At 34.6% G+C, this 20,491-nt stretch overlaps 2 protein-coding genes across 2 annotated transcripts; both read right to left on the bottom strand.

Moving 5' to 3' along the window:
- Positions 1 to 387: 387 nt before the first annotated feature.
- Positions 388 to 19,836, bottom strand: LOC306653665 (uncharacterized protein; the record flags this gene model as incomplete). The annotated part of the gene is made up of 2 exons (XM_079126667.1): positions 388 to 1,353; positions 18,904 to 19,836. The coding sequence occupies 2 exons, from the start codon at positions 19,834 to 19,836 to the stop codon at positions 388 to 390; spliced, it is 1,899 nt and encodes a 632-aa protein (XP_078982793.1).
- Positions 10,763 to 11,704, bottom strand: LOC306653386 (olfactory receptor 4L1-like; the record flags this gene model as incomplete). Its single annotated transcript, XM_079126390.1, has 1 exon — positions 10,763 to 11,704. One exon carries the CDS (start codon positions 11,702 to 11,704, stop codon positions 10,763 to 10,765), a length of 942 nt encoding a protein of 313 aa, XP_078982516.1.
- Positions 19,837 to 20,491: the final 655 nt, after the last annotated feature.

The raw sequence follows: 20,491 nt of genomic DNA, 5'->3' as shown, positions 1-20,491 counted from the left end.
AAAGAAAAATCCACAACATTCTAGCAGACACTTCTAATGTGGTACACACACAATGAGATTTGATTTGGTGTCCTGTGTTGACACATGCTGCCACATGGACGAAGACTAAAGTCACTAGGCTTGCAGGGTCTTTTTCATATTATTAGTGTGCAGAAAGACTGACAAGAAGATTTCTTCATAATAAAGGATTATTCTTGTTTGGATTTTAGGGAAATAATTCACAATACTGGTTGATTAGTAACATTTAAAATCTCTGAATTGTCTCAAATCTATACATGTATCTGGAGACTGGAACTATTTATAGCTACAAACTATATTCCCGAATTTCAAACTATATTATAAGGTCAGTATTGTCAAGTTAAAGTAAATGCAATAAGTTTCTGGGCATTAAACCTTTTCCTGAGAACCTACATAATAACTCCTAAATCTTTTCAAAGCCTTTTTTATCTCTTTATTTCTCAACGTATAAATGGCTGGATTGAGGAGTGGTGTAAAAACAGAATAAAACACAGCAAGAAATTTGTCCAGCGAGGTGATGTTGAGTGGCCACACGTAGATGAAGATGCAGGGCACAAAAAAGATCACCACCACTGTGACATGGGCACTGCAGGTGGACAGGGCCTTAGATGCACCAGTTCTAGAGCTCTGGAGAACACTGAGAAGAATATATGTGTAGGATATCAGCAAGAGGATAAAGCAGGTTACAGCCACAAACCCACAGTCAACATTCATTAACATGTCTAAATTATAGGAATCCATGCAGGCCAACTTGATTACCAGAGGCATATCACAGAAAAAGCTGTCTATATCCCTGGGGCCACAGAAAGGCAGCTGCACTATCACGGCCAGGTGACTCATGGCGTGCACAAAGCCTGTGGTCCAGGAAGAAACCACCAGCCCAGAGCACCTTTGCAGGCTCATAATGGAGGAGTAGTGGAGTGGTTTACAGATGGCCACATAGCGGTCATAGGCCATGGACACCAGAAGCACCATCTCACTTGCTGCAATGAAATGGGCAAAGAAGATCTGGCACATGCAACCTGCAAAGGAAATGGTCTTGTTCTCCCTGAGAAAGTCTGAGATCATCTTAGGAGTGGTGACTGAGGAAAGCCACATATCAACAAAAGACAGGTTGGCCAGAAAGAAGTACATGGGGGAATGGAGATGAGGGTCAGTGATGATTAAGGTCACAATGACAATATTTCCAGATACAATGATCAGATAAAGCAACAAAAATATCACGAAGAGTAGGAACTGAATACTCCATGAGTGGCCAAGTCCCAAAAGCAAAAATTCTGACACTGAGGACTGATTTCCTCCATCCATTTCATTCAGTATGTCTTCCAAAATAACCTGGAGAAAGTAGATTACAGTTAATGGGAGGAGAAAGGAGACTAAATTTTTAGAATTTGATATGCACATTGAAATTTTTTATGTTTAACATTGAAATGTATGATTGCAAGGAGAAATCTTGTTTAAATATGAATAGCAATATATCTCCAAAAGAAGCTAACTGTATCCTGACTTTCCTGTCCATTAGATGGAATTATTATCCAAATGATTTGCCTAGAAAGTACTTTCACAAGAATGGAATGAAGAAAGCAGAGAAGCAAGGTGAAATTCTAAACAATGATTGCTGTTTCACCTGATATTTTGGTTATATACACTAGTAAGCGAAAAAAAAATCTGAGCATGAAACTCACAATCATTATATTTTCTATCAAAAATTAAATCATGCTTGGAAAGATGATGGAGAGCTGATATTGCAGTCCAGTAGAAATGATCTGACATACTCTTACCATTTGTATGTCCTATGTATAATGATTTCATGTCCTGATGGAACCTCCTAAGGGATAATAAAATCAAAATTTAACTTCTCTCTCTAAAATGAATCTTGAGCCAACCCTCATGAGAGAAGCTGCATTGAGAGCTGTGTAATAAAACTGGCATGATGATTTGGATGCAAAATCAGGCATACAATTTGTCAGCATTAAAATCGATCATAGAATAGAATGTATTTAGTAAAGTGAAGAGATTAGGAAAAAATATGTTCAATATAGAGTCACACAGAAGTGGATTAACTGAAGTGGATGGGAACCCAAACTTAGATTCAAATACAATAAGCTTTGACTGTTCCATATATCTTAAGGAAATATTTGTTTAAATTGTATCAATGGATGCTATAAAATCCATAAGCTTTGAAATAATAATCTCTTGACCATCAAAAATACAAATGTCTCTCTTGCCTTCTCTCTCTCTCTCTCTCTCTCTCCCTCTCCCTCTTTGTGTGTGTGTGTATACATATATATATATATATATATATATATTTGTATATACATATAATAGTTACACACAACAGTTTCATTGTTCTCTACATATATACGCATATATGTATATATGTATGTGTGTGTATATATATTTGTAAGATGGCAATAAATTGCATTTGCATACATGCGTAAGTAAAGTGCACCTTTGGACTGTTAGTGCTGAGTGAATGCAAAATTAAACCTTCAGTAGTGAACACCAATATTACTTATCTTGATCTCTAAGCAAATTGACAATATTCCTCAAGCTGGATGGTAGAACAATAATTCCCCTCCCCCCATGATTATTTTTGGCATTGTTTCATTTTGTGCATCTCATCTCCTTTTAGCCTTTAAAATGTCAAGTTTTGGCCAAGGAGAGTAAGGTGAGTAACAAAATCCATTACCTTAGTGTGAGCACTATTTTTCCTTCCCTTTTACTGAGGACTCAGAAGCATAGATTAAAGATAGAAAGAAAGGAAAATTGCAAAATCAGACACAAATTTGCTAGGAAAAAGGATATATATGATAATACTCTCATAACTTGAAACTATACATTATTTTCTGTCATAGAGATTTAACAAATTCCTCACAAAAATATATCGATATACAGCTGATTGATTGATGTCCATTACAAAATTTGAACAATCTGACATTTATATCAAAACTTAATTTCTTGTCACCAAATACTTGTGGGGCTAAAGTTTCAAAAGCTAATTCTGTGCCCACTGTAGTGAATTACATAGTAGTAAGTGTTACAAATACTATTTCAAATACTTTTGAGGTGGAAATTTACTAAAAGATAAATATTCAAACCCTTGAGAAACAAATGACCAAAAAAAGTTCATAAAGTCACTTAAAAATGTTTTGTAACTATTATTATTGAAAATGTTGATGAAGAGTTCCACCCAACATTTTTATTGCTTAATATTTGTATTTTGCATGCATATTATAGGACTTAGACAATTTAATAAATTCTCTGATATCTACAGATGAAATACATAGGTATATTCTATAGCTCATAATTACACTCTATTCTCAGGTTGTGAGTTTTAATCCTATTTTGCAATAACCAGTTTATATAATTTCTGTGTATGTTTACTTTTGTTTTTATGCTAAGAGCTATCATCATATACTATGCATTCTTTGATAATAAAAACAATTTTATCCTCTTAAAAGGCAGGGACTACTCGAACAAGGAATACTAGAATCTGTTCATGTTGATTAACAAGGAAAGGACCATGCTCTTCCTACTGGGATCTGAGGCACTGCATATTACAATTGTGTGCACTGTTGTTAAGATCATAGAAATTCTACTAGAAACAGGATAGGAGGAGAAAAATCTGTGGATTCTTTTTTGAAATTGTCAGAAGCTAATGAAGCAATTCTTCCTGCCAGGTATAGTAGGGATTATTAAAATAGAGGTATGGGAATATTTTGAGAATTTTTTCAAAGAAAATCAGAGATATGAGATAACTTACTACACACAAAATTTTCTCTTAGAGAAGATTCTGTCTCCTTCAGAAGTGCGCTTGTGATGACACCATTGCTGGATGGAGACAGTGTCTGTGGAAACACTTTCCCTAATAATGACCTGTATTCACTACCTGAAGAGGTCCCTTGGGTGAAATTTATCTATTCTATTCTCTGAACACAAGCATGGAAATAATTACCTGGACAGCTCTTGGAGTCTTCTTTCTAAGAGTGATTAAGAGTGATGCCAAGTGTTGCATACTCTTTTTTTTTTTTTTTTTTTTTTTTTTTTTTTTTTGTGGTGCTGGGTATTGAACCCAGGGCCTTGTGCTTGACAGGCAAGCATGCTACCCTCTGAGCTATATCCCCAGCCATGTTGCATACTCTTTAGGTTAGAAAAGGGAGACAAGTAAAAACTCATGCAAATCAGCCCAATGTTAAAAATTAGTGTGGGTTTTAAACTTTATTCATTGGCTCAATAACTACTTAGGAGATATCTTTTGTGATCTTGATCTGTAACTCTATCTGCATAATCATGTTTAATTAAAATTTTACTTTTAATTGCCAGAGAGGTCATATGCTGAAGAATGTGATATACAGTGCCCTAACACATGTTGACATTGTCTGAATTGGCAGGGCATCTTGGTTAAATGACCTGATATATTTTAGTTTATTCTATGATTACATGAGATACTGACCGTTACATACTGTGTGTCAAGTTATTAAGACATTTTCAGAGTTTTTTTAAAAAGGACATTGATGTGAGTTTTAAATATATTTTGACTTCTTAAATTATAAATGAATTTGTTGTAATACGTTGACATAAGATATTGCTCACATTTAAAATGTACAATTTAATGAGTGTGGACACATGTATACAGCCATGAAAAGACCATCACCATCTAGATAGTGACATGTGCCTTAGTCCCCAAAGCTCTGTTATCCCTGGATAGCCTCTTTCCAGTCCTTCCACATATCCTTCCTCACAGAGAATCACCAGTCTGTACTGTATCATATGCTAGGGTTTCATGTATAAAAATGAAGTAGCATGCATTCTTTTTAAAAATTTTATTTTACTAATCATAATTATTTTGATATTCATCATGCTGTTTGTATCAATAGAACAGTTCTTTTCATTGCTGAATGATATTTCATTGTACTTAAAAAATGTTGGGGGCTATGCCATGCGGACTCGCCAAGATGGCGCCTGACAGCCAGCCAGAAGTTGTTTTGGTCACATCGGCAGTGAGCAGGTTGATTAACATAAGCACACCCAGGTGATTTATCATTGGCCGTATTCAATTAAGTCCACGCACACAACATGTGCACAAGTGTTCCCAAGTGCTCCTGATCACGCCTGCTCTTTTTGACCTTTGCCATGATTGAGCAGCTAGCTCCTCGCCTCATCTTCGCATAATTGGCATCAGCCCTACCCTTCACCTCCTGGAGGGGATATAAGCTGGCTCCCCTCCAGTGCGGAGAGCCTGGGTTTGGAGTTCGAGGTCGAGGTCGGAGGTCCCAAGTTCCAGGTTCGAGTTTGGAGGTTCCAGGTTTGAGATTCCGGTTCCCGGGTTTCCTGATTCAACAATAAACCGTTCAGAATTCAAGAGCTTCGCTACTCATTTGTCCCCGTGCCAAATCAATGCCGCTGGACGGCATCAAAAAAACAGAACTTTGTTCACATTCATATTCTGAGGGAATATAAATTTGCATTTTTTTTCCAGTTTTCAGACTACTACAAATAAATCTGCTTTGCTCATCTGTGTACATCTCTGGGTGAATACTTTTAATGTTAATGAGACTTGCTTTATGACTGAGAATACTGTCTAACTTGGCAAGTGTTTGTGCATTTCAAAAAGGTGTACTCTGAAAAAACAATACTCTTAGATTGTTGGTAGGACTACAAATTAGCACAACCACTTTGAAAAATATTATGGAAATTCCTCTAATAACTAGGAATGGAACCACCAGATGCCCCAGCTATTCCAATCCTTGGCATTTATCCAAAGAACTAAAATCAGCATATTGCAGTGATATAGGTCCATCCATTTTTATAGCAGCACAGTTTGCACTAGTCAAGTCATGGAACTAGTCTAGGTGTCTGTCAGATAAATGGATTAAGACAATGTTTTGTGTGTGTGTGTGTGTGTGTGTATATATATATATATATATATATATATATATATATATATATACACAATGGAGTTTTACTCAGTCATAAAGAATAATAAAATTATGCCATTAGAAGGTGAATGGACAGAACTGGAGAACATTATGCTAAGTAAAATAGGCCAGACTCAGAAAGTCAAGGAATCACTGAGGACACAATCATTTTGGGGGTTCTACTGCCCCAAGTGAATAATCTGAATCTACGCATTATGTAACATTATATATGTCATATAAAACATTATAAACATTATGAAACATTATATAACACATAAAAAATATTATCTGAATTCTGACTGATAGATTCCACAAAATCTATTGTTTGTCACCATGAACAATGTCAAGGAAAAATTGAGGAATTGTTGAAGATTAATGTATAATAAAGAGACCTGACAATGAAGTACAATTTGTTGTTCCAGAATGTTATTACCTTATTAAAAGGACACTATTCAGTTAGTTTTCAACAAAATTGTATGCCTATTGATCAGCTATCCATAAAATAGTAATGTGAATTTCCTGATTTGGAAATTATGCTTTCTTAGGAAATATAGTAAACTAGTCAGTAGTAAAATGGCATTGAGTTTTTACCCTACTCTCAAAGTTTGGAAACAAAAATTATATGTGTATGTTTATAATATAGACATATTACATATGAGATTATGTATATGCATATATAAATATGCATAAATGTGTATCAGTCAGGGTTCTATGGAGAAATAGAACCAAAGAATGTGCATATGTACACACACACATGCAGAAATTTTGAGTAATTGATTCTTGTGATTGTGAAGTACCGTGAGCTGCTTGCCCCCGGGCTGCTTCAAGCGGCTCTGGTTACGGAGGAAAACCACGGCTTCTTTGCCAGGCTTGCTCCAAGCGGTAAGGTGAGGCTTCTTGCTCTTTTCACTTACCTAAAACCGCCACTTCTCGCACTTATGCCTGACCAGCGGGACAGAAGACACAGTACACTTCAAAGGTTCATCAAGCAGCTTCCCCTTTATTCAAATAACACCCTCAATATATAAGCAGTCTCATGCATAAGCAATTGTAACCAGATATGTCCATCCAATCCTGTTAAAGGTCAAGCAATCACTTGCTCAAGCATACATGTAAAGTATATCTGTCCATGTGCTAGGCAGCTGAACTGATTATAATACAGCCAAATGTAAACATTCTGCCTTTCTCCATGCATAATCAGAACACCATTTGCTCTCTGTCAGTCACCATCTTTGGATGCACGGGGCGTAACCCTGGGCCCCGGGTTCCACCCGCCACAGTGAAGATATAGTGAATTTAATATCTAAGAAGAAAATTTGATACATAATTTGATAAATCTGCAGGTGGGCAATTCAGAGAATGTAGGCATTTTGAGCCAATGACTGTCTCCTGACAGTTCCTTGTGCTTATTAGAGGTCTTTGGGCTTTTAAGGTCTTCAAGTGATTGGATGAATTATAGGTTAACTATGGAGGGTAATCTGCTCCATAGTTCCATCAACTCAAATGTTAATTTCATTAAAAACCATAAATGTCCAGAATATTGTTTAACCAAGTATCTGTGTGCCATGGAACTTAATATACACATACATTTATATGCATATTAATCATATGTATATTTATACTTATGTATTACATATATCAATATATGAATCTATTCATTATGTATGCATCCCTGTTACATTTTATTTATAAAACCAAATTTTAAAAATATTTTGGTTGATATAACAATATGAATTTCTTTATATACCTTAAAGGAAAATGATATATACAAGTTGACAATAAAGGGAGGGCATTACAGGGGATAATTTGAACTATTATAGGATATAAACTACAATTCAAATAAACAAAAGGATATTGTCATGCCCATGATCATATGCAGGATAACACAGCATAAGACAGATGTCAATGTTATCTCAAATATACATACTCAATAAAATTTTAACTGGTCTTAAATTAATCTTAGTAAAACTAACACTGAAAAAGACTCATGCTTTCCTAATTCAACTTTTAATAGGAAAACAGAGAGAGAACACATCCACTAAATGTTAAACCATATACAAAGTGATAGTCCCCCAAATAAAGAAGGTAAAACAAAAGACATGTATGGAACTAAATAGAAAACTTGGATCATAAATGTATACATGAGCTGACATTCAGAGACATATTATAGGACAGTTATATGCTGCCCTTTGAAAGAAATGGAGGAAGGGAAGATTAAATTAGAAATATTGCTGGGAACAGTGGTTGAGTAAAAGGAGATAAACAAAATTGAGTCTGTCCTTCTATATAAAGGTGGACTCCAGAAACTTTTAATCACAAAATGCAAACAATAATAGGATAAAATGTTGAGGAGTATCTCAGCAATGTATTGTTGGGAAAGACTATCTATAAAGAAAATTCTAAAAGTAAATAAAAGGTAATATTTGAATAAATGTGAGAATATAAATAGTGAAAAATACCTGTCTAATGAAAGATACTAGATGGAAACTAAGCAAACAGATGACAAAGTCAAAAGAGTTATTTGTAGTATAAAAAACTGACAAGACCTCTGCTTTCAAAAAGAACTTCCTATAATAATGACTCAGTACCTGTCCTTCTTGGTAACAACATTTTTTTTTCTTTTTCTTTTTCTTTTTCTTTTTTTTTTTTTTTTGAATACCAGGGATTGAACTCATCATCCCCAACCTCACTTTTGCTGAGGCTGGCTTTCAACTTGTGATCCTCCTACCTCAGCCTCCTGAGCTGCTGATTACAGGCATGCACCACTGTGCCTGACTGGTAACGACATGTGAATGCTGGACATTAGACTAATGTGTGTAAAAAGCTAAATTTTTAATTAAAAACAAATAATTTAAATGAACACTTAACTGTCCACATATGGTAACAGCTACTTTTTTTTTTTTTTAGTGTGCATACATATATCATTCCAATGAGTAAGAAAAGTAAAGAAAACCCACTTTAGTGAATGACAGTCATGAAAGAGCTAGTTAAAGAAACTGAAGCTTGAATAGCTAATGGATTTGGAAAGGAGGCTTCAAATTCTGAGGAATCTGAAAAAGCAATTAAAATAACAAGCTATTAGATTATATAGAAAACAAAATTTAGAATACAGACTGGTGGGAACTCTTCTTCTGCTGTTGAAAGTAGGTAATGATTTGTAGCTGTTAATGAAATTAAATATTTTTGAAAGCACCCAGCAACCACTCCAGATGTGGAAACTCCTGCAAGAGATTTTATTAAGCAGGCAGGCAAGAGTTTCTGCTTGCAGGGTAAGAAAGAGAGAGAGAGAGAGAGAGAGAGAGAGAGAGAGAGAGAGAGAGAGAGAGATATTAGTAAGAGTGAGAGAGAGAAATGGGGCAGGGGAGTTTCTTAAGTAGTGGAATTTCACTGGCTAATAATAACAACTGACCAATGACTGACTAGGGAGATCGCCAGGCTAACAATCTGGAACAATGACAGCAGGCTGATGAGCGGACAGATGGCTGGCTGGGATGTTCGCAGACTGGCTATCTGGGTTGTAAAATGGTGTGTGTAGGGGCCCAGAATACTGGTGACAGCAAAATAGCAGACCTGATGCCAATAATTTTCTTTCCTGGGCTTTGACAGTACAGAAATTTTTACACAGAATTACATACGGATAGGGTATAAAGATATTAATCATGAAATTGTTCCTATTAATAGGAAATTGGAGGTACCTTAATTATTACTTAAGGCACAGTTAGTTAAACTGAGTTTAATTTATATGATGGGAAATAACAACACTTTGAATCAATGAATTCTCTCTAGAATTACCAGAAAGATTGTCTTGAGAAGAAATAAAACTGAATGGCACTTATGCAAGTTAAATCACTGCATTGATATAACAAGCATTATTTAATGAAGAATAGTAAACAATTTTAGAGTGAATGATAACATAACTAGAATGAAGAACTAATTTAGGAAGAAAAAATGAAAATATCAGATTCTGGTACATTAAGCTGAGGATCAGTTATTATCTCAACCTTGTACAGGCATGTTCAAGAGATCATGGAAGATCTATTTATTAAATTTACAGTTTCTTCAGGCAATTGTATCAGCTTGCCTAATCCTATTTTGTCATGGTGTGAATGCCAGGGATCCATGGGGGCTATCTCAGTTTTTCTCAGTTAGTCCAAGGGACTAACACAAAAGTAACATTCCTACTTGTTTTTGATAGTTGTATGATGTAAATCTGCACACAAACATGAATGAAAGATAAAACAAAATGTGCAATGTCACCCTTGTCAGCTCTAATTTTTATTAAGAAAAAAATACATTTTTATATCAGTAGGTAACAATTGTTATCTGCATCTGTCCAGTCATAAAAACAACTTGTTTGCCCTATTGAAAAATAATGTTTTGGCATATTAGGATCCACAGAAATGTAAATGTATATATCCATGCCTGTGGACTTCAGAAGAATTCACATAAACTTGACTCATCTACAGAATTTAGCTGAAAGATCCCCTATTTAAAGTATAGAAATTCATTTTTTCTTTTTTAAATAACTATTAAATGTTTCAAATATATTAAACTATATGATAGTGAGCCAAATTTTCTATTGCAATATTTATTATATTACAAAAAAATTTACTAATGCATATCTGAAATAGATTTCAATGAAAATAATTTTCTTTCAATAAAACTACATATATCATAGAAATATAATAATGGGACTTTTTGTCATACTTTCAATGTATAATATAATAATATTATTTATAAAAATCCCCTATTTCATGCTAACGTATTCTGACATATAATTTATGTGGGTTTTCCACAAAAACCTTCATCTTCATTACTGTTGTTTAGAAGGTGTGTATGGAGCCGGTGTGTTGGGTCCTCAGTCTGCTCATGGCTGATTTCATCTCCTGATTCCTCAGAGTGTAAATAATGGGGTTCAGTAAGGGTGTAATAACTGAATAAAACACAGAAAGAAATTTATCCATTGAAAGACTGCTAAACGGCCAAGTATAAATGAAGATGCAGGGCCCAAAGAACAGAGTTACCACGGTGATGTGAGCAGACAGTGTGGACAGAGCTCTGGAGAGCCCACCTGAGGATCCACGTCGCACAATTACCAGAATGACAGTGTAGGAAATGAGCAAGAGTGTGAAGCAGGTGAAGGACAGGAGGCCACTGTCAGCAATTACCAGCAACTCCAGAACATAGGTCTCAGTGCAGGCAAGCTTTATTACCAGGGGAAGGTCACAAAATATATCATCCACCACATTGGGGCCACAGAAGGGCAGGGTGACAGTGAAGACCATCTGGCTCATGGTGTGCACAAAGCCTACAGCCCAGGACAGCAGCACAGAGCCTACCAGCACCCTGTGGCTCATGATGGATGTGTAGTGAAGAGGCTTGCAGATGGCGATGTAGCGATCAACAGCCATAACTATGAGAAGAGTCATCTCGCTGCCCCCCAAGAAGTGGAGGAAGAACATCTGAGCCATGCAGCCCCACAAGGAGATAGTTTTCTTCTCCCTGAGGAAGTCTGTGATCATCTTAGGGGTCGTGATGGTAGAAATGGACATGTCCAGAAAGGAGAGGTTTCCAAGGAGGAAGTACATTGGTTTAGAATGAAGGTGAGAGTCACAGGTCACTGTGATCACAATGAGAAGGTTTCCTGCCATGATTGCTGCATAGGCCAGCAAAAATATGCAAAAGAAGAAAATTTCCAGTTCCCAAGTGCTGGTGAGCCCTAGCAGAACAAACTCAGATATCATGGAGCTGTTCTTCACATCCATGCAGGGGGTGTTTACCAAGGTGTTTAAAGTGAGGCTAATGTGGAAAAAGGTGTGGATATAAAGGAAGTAAATATTTGATGCCTACAGGATGAGAGAAAATGGACATTTATGAAAAATACATTTTATTTGATTACTACAAGGGGCAATGATCACTGATATTGGATGAATTGGATGTTTTTTTCATTCAGAATGGCACAAAAGATGAGAAATGTATTATAAAATTGCATGCATCTATATTCGGGCCTAGATTGCATCTCCAAATGCATTTGTTTTATGTATCATTCAGTCATGAGTTCACCAACTGTGTGTTCAATGTAATCAATGAGGAAAATGCCAATCACAATTAGGGAGATATGTTAGTTAAAGTGAAAAAATTTCACTTGACATTTTAGTGGCTAGTATTCATTTTTCTCCTCCTACATTTGAAGTATTAATATAAGTGTATGTAATTTTAAATTATATGTACATGTATATCAATATATGTAGTATATATTATATATAAATTATATATATAATATATATGTGTGTGTATATATATACTTACACATGACAGATTAAGGTACATTATCCTACCAGCTCCAGTATATTCTTACCCTTCCCATTTATTCTAAAATGATAGCCTAATAATCTTACTTATTCCTAAATAAGTGAAACTTAAGCTTTGAACGGCTATATTTTTCTTCTGAGCCCTCCAAATTATCAGATAAATCACCTTCCTATATATTTCTTCTATATATTTAGATAATTGATTTTCAGTGTCTAAGCTTTTTCTTCTTTTGGAGCATTATTCTTATTCTACTTTGGTTATGAGCAGAAGTCGTGACTTCTCCTGTCCAGTCCTCTTGCTTATTTTCCTGAATCTGTCTTGGCCTGGCTCCTGACTGAAGCTCTTCCCTTCCCTTTGTGTTCTCTGGGCAGATGACATCTGTGAGCACTGTTTGTTTCCCTGGCTCCTGAGTGCTGACCTTCTCTTTTCTGTATCTGTGCTGCCCTGTGGTATCTCCACCTGTGCGGACTGAGTGGACTAGCACCCTGGCTCCCTCAGCCCACATTCACCTTCTGTGCGGTTTCCCACATTGAGCTGGAATGAATACAGTTTATATTCTCAGTACTCCAAATTTACATATAAAATTATGTAATGTACCCTTTGAATCACACCCATATTTTCTACTCTTAGTATGTTAAGACTGAGGACTGCATAGATGTGAAGAATAATTTTGTAACCAGTGTGTGAAATCAATTACTGCCAGAGCAAGAATACTAATGATGATGACAATAATTTTTAATAAAGTAGATAAATTTTATTTAAAATAAAGGAAAACATTTTCATCTACATAAACTTCAACATTAGCCTTTTATAGTAAAATGCATCTGAGGTACTTACTGGTTTGAATATCTTGACAATCACCAGAAAATAGATAATGTTGAAGAACATAATTTCATTAATGCACATATGTGTCACCTGCATGTACACTATGAAATATACAAATATATTTCATATATGTGACCTTTTGGGTTCTCATAATTATTTCTGAAACTAAAGAATGGGTATTATTTCATTTTAACTGTCAAATATTTTAAACAACTGGTAATATATTTTCCTAGCAAACATTGAGGGCACAACTACATTTTTATATTTTAAATTTGAGACAGGTCCCACTAAGTTGCTTAGGCCTCTCTAATTCCTGAGTATGGCTTTGAGCTTGTGGCCCTTCTGCCTCAACCTCCCAACCTGCTGGTATTACAGGTGTACACCACCATGCTGGGCTAGAGCTGACACTGTCAGTTCACAGGATCACTTCTATCTTACATTTTATCTTTGATTTGAATCATTTTGTTTCAGTTTTTTTTTCATTAGAACTTTTACTCATACTCACACATACGGATAAAGCCGCGAACGCACACATACACACACGCACTTTCAAACGACCATGCTTGTGCTTTATCCTGCTCTGGAGCATCAGAATGGAAGGTAGAAATCTATTTTTTTTAAATATTTTTTTAGTTGTACATAATACCTTTATTTTATTTATTCATTTTCCTGTGGTGCTGAGGATCAACGAACCCAGTGCCTCATGCATGCCAGGCAAGAGCTTCTACCACTGAGCCATAACCCTGTCCATAGAAATCTAGTCTTGCTTTTAATTTTTTTGCCTAAAACTTCATCACATATTCAGAAACATTGTTTATCCCACAAATCAGAATTAAAAATGAACTGAACAGTCAAGATTTAAATTGTAGTTCTGTCCTCAATATTTACTAGGATATATCTTCCCAATAGTTTGAAATATTTATTTATTTGACTGATAAAATGAAATAATACCCACTCTTTGGTCTTAGAGAAAATTATGAGAATCCAAAGCATAACATATTTGAAATATAGTTGTATATTTCATAGTATACATACATGTGATACGTAAGTGCATTAATGAAATTATGTTCTTCATTGTTATTTATTTTCTGGTGATTGTCAAGATATTCAAACCAGTAAGTACCTCAGATGCATTTTACTATGAAATGCTAATACTGAAGTTTGTGTGGAAGAAAGTCCCTAATAAATAAAATTTTATAACTGCCAGGTTATCTACTTTATTAAGAATTATTGTCATCATCATTAGTATTCTTGCTCTGGCAGTAACTGATTCCACACACTGGTTACAAAATTATTCTTCACAGCTATGCAGTCCTCAGTCTTAACATGCTAAGAGTAGAAAATATGGGTGTGATTCAAAGGGTTCATTACATAATTTTATATATAAATTTGGAGTACTGAGAATATAAGGCTGTCTTCATTGCTTTTGTCTTTTATTATTTCAATTTATGAAAATTCCAGCTAAGTTGACATAAAGATGATTTCAAATATATTAAGATGAAAATATTTATTAACAAAATTTGTATGATGAAAGATTAAGTACTTTTATTTACTTAAGTGTAGCTAAAATAAATTATGGTGACACAAAGAAAGGAGATCTTTCTAACAAGCTGCAAATAAAATTCAATGAAAATTTTAAATTTTAAGTAGTATTGAATGCAGCACCATCAGTGAGATAAAAAAAAAAGAATAGAAAATAACTGAGTAATAAAGGATCAGGCAACATTTCATTTCTAGCAACAGATGTCTGAGAATGAGATGAATGGTATGTGGCTGAAGATCAAGATCTCTGGGTCTTTCCTGGGACTAAAAGATGATCAATTGCTACTCTCAACTGTGCTTGCTCCTTAGGAGTAAAAGCCATGGCTGTTCATATTGTTGGTGAATATTTAAGTAACACAAACATTTCTACAAAACACTTCAATAGAAAACTTACTGTATGAGGAAACCTGTTACTGAGATTTTTGATAAGAATAAAGGGTACACAACTATATTATGTTTCTATTTCATGAAAGAGTTAAGTCATGTATGGATTAGATTAAAAATTGGATAATGTTCACCTATGATAAAGAAAACTTTTGGGAAACAAACAGCCAAAAAAAAATTCACTGCCAAAATAACCATTGTAAATATTTTCTAATTAAAATAATACATTTTTAAAAATGGCCCCAAAGTTTATGTCTTTAGGCTTACTGTGACAATTTTATGAAGTACTCATAGAAAATAAATTAAATAGACCATTTGAATATAGATGATGGTGTCTAGCACATAGCAATTGTGAATTTAATTGAAAAAGCATGAACACAAAGGATCAACATGAAGGACTTTCTCATCTATTGATCAAGTTAATAAAATAAGAAAGAACTATTTTAGATAAAGGTAAAAAAATATACCAGTGGGTTTAGAAAATTGGAGATAGTCCTTAGATTGCAAAATTGTCAAAAATGCCTATTTTAGCAGCGTAACTAGACAACTTTATTTACTAAAATATTAAAGCACTTCAATGGAGGAAATAAGTATATAGTAGAGTAAAAAAAAATCAATTGATTTAAATTAATCGTTTATATAATTTATCTCACTTGGCCCTTCATAAATGTTTTCTAAATTAATATAAATATTCAATACAGGAAAATAAGAACATGGTTGAAGTAATATTAAAACAAAACTAAAAAAATCATAAAATATGTCAATTATTCTCATTTCCTTTATCTGTATTTCATTAGCTTCAGTGTCAGGCTAGTTGCAGATGCTAATTTCAGTCAAATAGAACCTGATTTTACCATATTACAAGTTATTTAGTCTTTTGATACTCTATGGATTAACTAACTCAAGTTTATGTTCCACAAACTCAAGCTCACGCTGTAAAGCTGAGGCTGTCAGGAGTATGAGTGGCATCCACTTGTCAGTCACAGTGACTCCTCTGCTCCTCTCTGCATGCAGGCACATTTGTCCAGATGCAGGTTGACCACAATCATCTCTAACAGTTGCCCTTATGATCAGAGTAATATAGTTTCAGGTAACTTACTAGTTTCATGTAAAAGAACACATCTTTTGTGTGTTCTTAGGATTGCTATTTAAACCTACCTGTTCTAGCTGAGCAGTGTCGTCTTCAAAGACATGTAGACAGTGGAGTTCTGAATATATATGGCCTAATATTTTTACCTCTAATAAAATAAATGGCAGTCAATTTTGCAGATTTAAGGAAGAGGGCAATTGCACACTGTGAATAACTCCTAGAGAGAATTATTAAAATAACCACGTGGATTTCCCCTAGAGTTCAGAATAAGAACTTCTTCTGTTATTGCTTAGGTGAATCATGAATTCACCAAGTGTATCATCCATCTGAACTTTCTCCTAAGAGTAGTTGATCAGCAAAGCACTAAGTCAAGTGCTTTGGTTGGTTCTGGGTAGAAGATATTTATAGAAAACTAATTTATTCTAAATAAAACATGAAGAATTATAGTTCTCTTAAATTGATTACATAAATAATTCATAACTAACATGCTGATTCATTTTCTTTTTTTAAAAAAATAATTTATTTATTTATTTACTCCTTACAGACTTTGATTCATTGTACCCAAATTGGGTACATCATTTTGTTTCTATGGTTGTACACAATGTAGATTCATACCATTCATATAATCATACATGTACACAGGATAATGATGTCTGTCTCATTCCACCATTTGTCATACCCGCCCTTCCTCTCATTTCCTTCTACATAATTTAAAGTTCCTCCATTCTTTTTTTATTCCCCACCCCACCCCACTCCCATATATCATCATCCACTTATCAGGGAAAACATATAAACAGTGTGTACTGCAAGGACATTCATACATAGAACATTGAGCAGTTAGAAACACAGGTACAAATCTTTTCGTATATTTGGGACTAGAGAGAGAGGGTGGTGGTGGTGGGACTTTCACCATTCTTAATGACCTTAATTGGTTACTAGTAATCAAAAAGTCAGAGAAGTTCATGGACAACTCTAGTATAACATTATGGTAAAACAACATAATTAAACCAGCAAATTCTAAAGGTTTACTGAGTAACAATGAAGATCAGAGATGCGTTAATTTGCTAGAGCAGTTATTCTGTGTTTATTACATGGAATTCCTTCATGTTTTTTAAACAATTATAGTCTTCTTGAAAGAAATGACAAAGAACTGTATTGATAAATATTTGATAAAGATGGTGACACATTAATTTCCCAAACACAAAGTAGACATTACTAGAAGATTTCTGATGCTCTGAGCCTTTCTTTTCTTTTAATGTAGGAGACTGCCTCAACCCTTAGTATTCAGTAAGAAATGCCATTAAAATATAACCTTTTAAAAGTGTCTCTGCTGAAGATGTATGCTGTAGTGTAGAGTTGCATTACTACTTGAGGAAGTGTTTGTAAGAAAGGCAGGGTTCCTAAATACAGAAATTAGAAAGATATTATGTGCACAAATTGATGCCCAAACTTAATTACTCAAACCAATTGGTAAGGATACTTAATTTTGTAAAATACAGATGAACTAGGGCCAGATTGAACTAGGAAACAATAAGGGAATAAGAAGGGAAGATACATAAGCTTGATTTTTGAGACATCACCCTGGACGTGGTCTGTTAGATTTTTGCATAATTTTAGGTTTTTATTGACCTTTAGAAGTCTTCATTGTACAGTTTCAATAAACTTCCTGTTACTACCATTTGATAGATTGAGGCTAAGAAGCTTAACTCCCTTTTTCACTTGTCCATTTAAAAGGATAACTTAAAGGTTACTATCTCTAATCCATCTCCTTCAAATTCCTTTATTTATAATTTTATTAAATGAGAGAATTCACCACAATTATATATATTGGTATCTTCACTTCTATTCAATCTCAGTATTAAACTTGCCACCTTTAATTCATAAGTCTCCTTCATAAAGGTCTATCTTCAGTAGATACAAGCCCTTTTTGATTCCACAGTATCTGTATAGACTGAATCTTCTGTCTAAAATTCTCTTCTTCTGTCTAATGGCCTATCATGCAACTTCCTTAATGTTTATATTCTTGGTTTAAACATATTCTCACAGCAGTTTTCTGAGATCACAATGAGTAACATAGATCCCTTACCCCACCCCAACCTTCTTATCCTCTCTGGGACAGGGACCAGACATGTATCATTAACAATGTATTGCATTGCTTGGAAAAGAGTCTGATACTTAGTAAATATAAAAGTGGTTGCTTCATGAATAGTTGAATTAATGTAAAGAAACATTGACCAATCCCTGTCATTCAGTATAAAAAAATATTGATACAGAAAAAGTTTTATGTTACTACTGCCATTGATTTTGAATTTTAGAAAACTTAGAACACAAAGAAATGTTTGCAAATTTGTTCCTAAATTTTTTATTCTATTAGTATAATTAGACTGTTCAGGCCATAGAATAAAAGAAAGTTTCTGTAAATCCTAATTCAATACCACTGAGAAATCTTCATATTGTTGAAATATAATGGGAGATGTTTTTAACAACATTGTTGAAGAACACAATTATAGAAGTAAGAATTTACACTAAAAATCATAAAAATTTTGTAAGGAAACACTATGTTTACATATTTTTGATATATGAAGACTAATTATAAAATAACATTTTCTTTTCCAGGAACTATATCTATGTGTTATGAACATATTCCATTAAAATTTTTTAAGTATCTTAATTTGTAGAATATGGAAGGAATAAAACTAATATCATTTGGTATTATCATTTTAATTATTTAAATAAATATTTAAGATTCAAGTCCCTAAAATAGTAGAAGACATACAAATAATCAGAGAACACAAACAATATTTAAGAGACCAAACAGGAACCAATATATTGATTGCTCAGTCTCTTAATGGTTGCCTTCATCTCCTGATTCCTCAAAGTATAAATAATTGGATTGAGGAAGGGGGTGATGATAGAGTAAAACACAGACAGAAACTTATCTACAGAATAACTATTGAATGGAAAAGCATAGATGAAGATAGCTGGGCCAAAGAAGAGGGTCACTACAGTGATGTGAGCAGAGAGCGTGGACACAGCCTTGGAGGAGGCACTGGAGGAGCGCTGCCAGAGGGTGACGAACATGATGATGTAGGATATGGCCAAGAGAATGAAGCAGACCAGGGACAGGAGCCCACTGTCTGCAATCACCAGCAGCTCCAGGTTATAGGTGTCAGTGCAGGCCAGCTTGATGACCAGGGGGAGGTCGCAGAAGATGCTGTCCACAACATTGGGACCACAGAAAGGCAAGCCCACCGTGAAAACCATCTGGCTGGTGGTATGAATGAATCCCACTGCCCATGAGAGCACCAGAAACCCAATGAGCATCCTGTGGTTCATGATGGTCTGGTAGTGCAAGGGCTTGCATATGGCCACATACCTGTCAATGGCCATGGCTATCAAGAGAGACATCTCACCACCCCCAAAGAAGTGCATAAAGTACATCTGGACCATGCAGCCCCACAATGAGATGGTCTTGCGTTTTCTAAGGAAGTCTGCAATCAGTTTGGGAGTTGCAACAGAGGAGAGACATAAGTCAAAAAATGATAGATTTGCCAGAAGGAAATACATTGGTGAGTGAAGATGTTTATCAAATATCACAGAGATCACTATAAGGAGGTTTCCCACTACAATGGCTACATAGACAAGAAAGAAGATTGCAAAAAAAAATATTTGAATTTCTTGGGAATGAGAAAGTCCAAGCAGGATAAACTTGGAAATATTTGTGTTTTTATTTAGGATATCCATATATCTACTTTTATGAGTCTGTCAGAAGTTATCTAAAAGAGAAAAAAACACAGAAAATCATGGAGAACATGACAGTGAACCCATTCATTACTTATGCATTTTATTTTATTATTTATTCAGAGCATAAACCCTTTTGTCTGGCTTTGCATTTGGCTCCAGATCAGACTGGGGCTGAATGCTTAGTTTATTACAGAGATAGAGAAGAGTTTGAAAATCAATAATGAAGTACATTTTTATCTTAGTAACTTTGACACATTCATATTACATCTTCAGTACACACTAAAAAGCCTAGTCATTGCCACATTAAAAAAATCATGCTCTAATAAAATGTACATTATATATTACTGTAAGGAACTACAAGAGAGAATACTCATATCATTAATATAAAGTTTAATGTTCATACTGTTATATTGTTAATTAATTAAAGTCAACATGTGAGGAAAGATAGAGGTTTTGGACTAGAATGACCCCATTGACTTTAGTAGGTATTAATGCTCTTCAGTTTATGTAGCCAACAAAATAATTGCTTGCCAGTGTGTTACAAAACTGGATCCAAAGCCCATCTTGATGTGATGTTTCCATTTAGTGCATATGTCTTCATACATCAGCAGTGCATAGAAATTCCAAAATCACCTCCTGTAAGACTAGGATGTAA

This window comes from Sciurus vulgaris, assembly GCF_902686455.1.
Source record: "Sciurus vulgaris genome assembly, chromosome: 2".
NCBI lineage: Eukaryota > Metazoa > Chordata > Mammalia > Rodentia > Sciuridae > Sciurus > Sciurus vulgaris.
The sequence above is the reverse complement of the archived record's forward strand: the minus strand, read 5'-3'. Positions and strand labels throughout refer to the sequence as shown.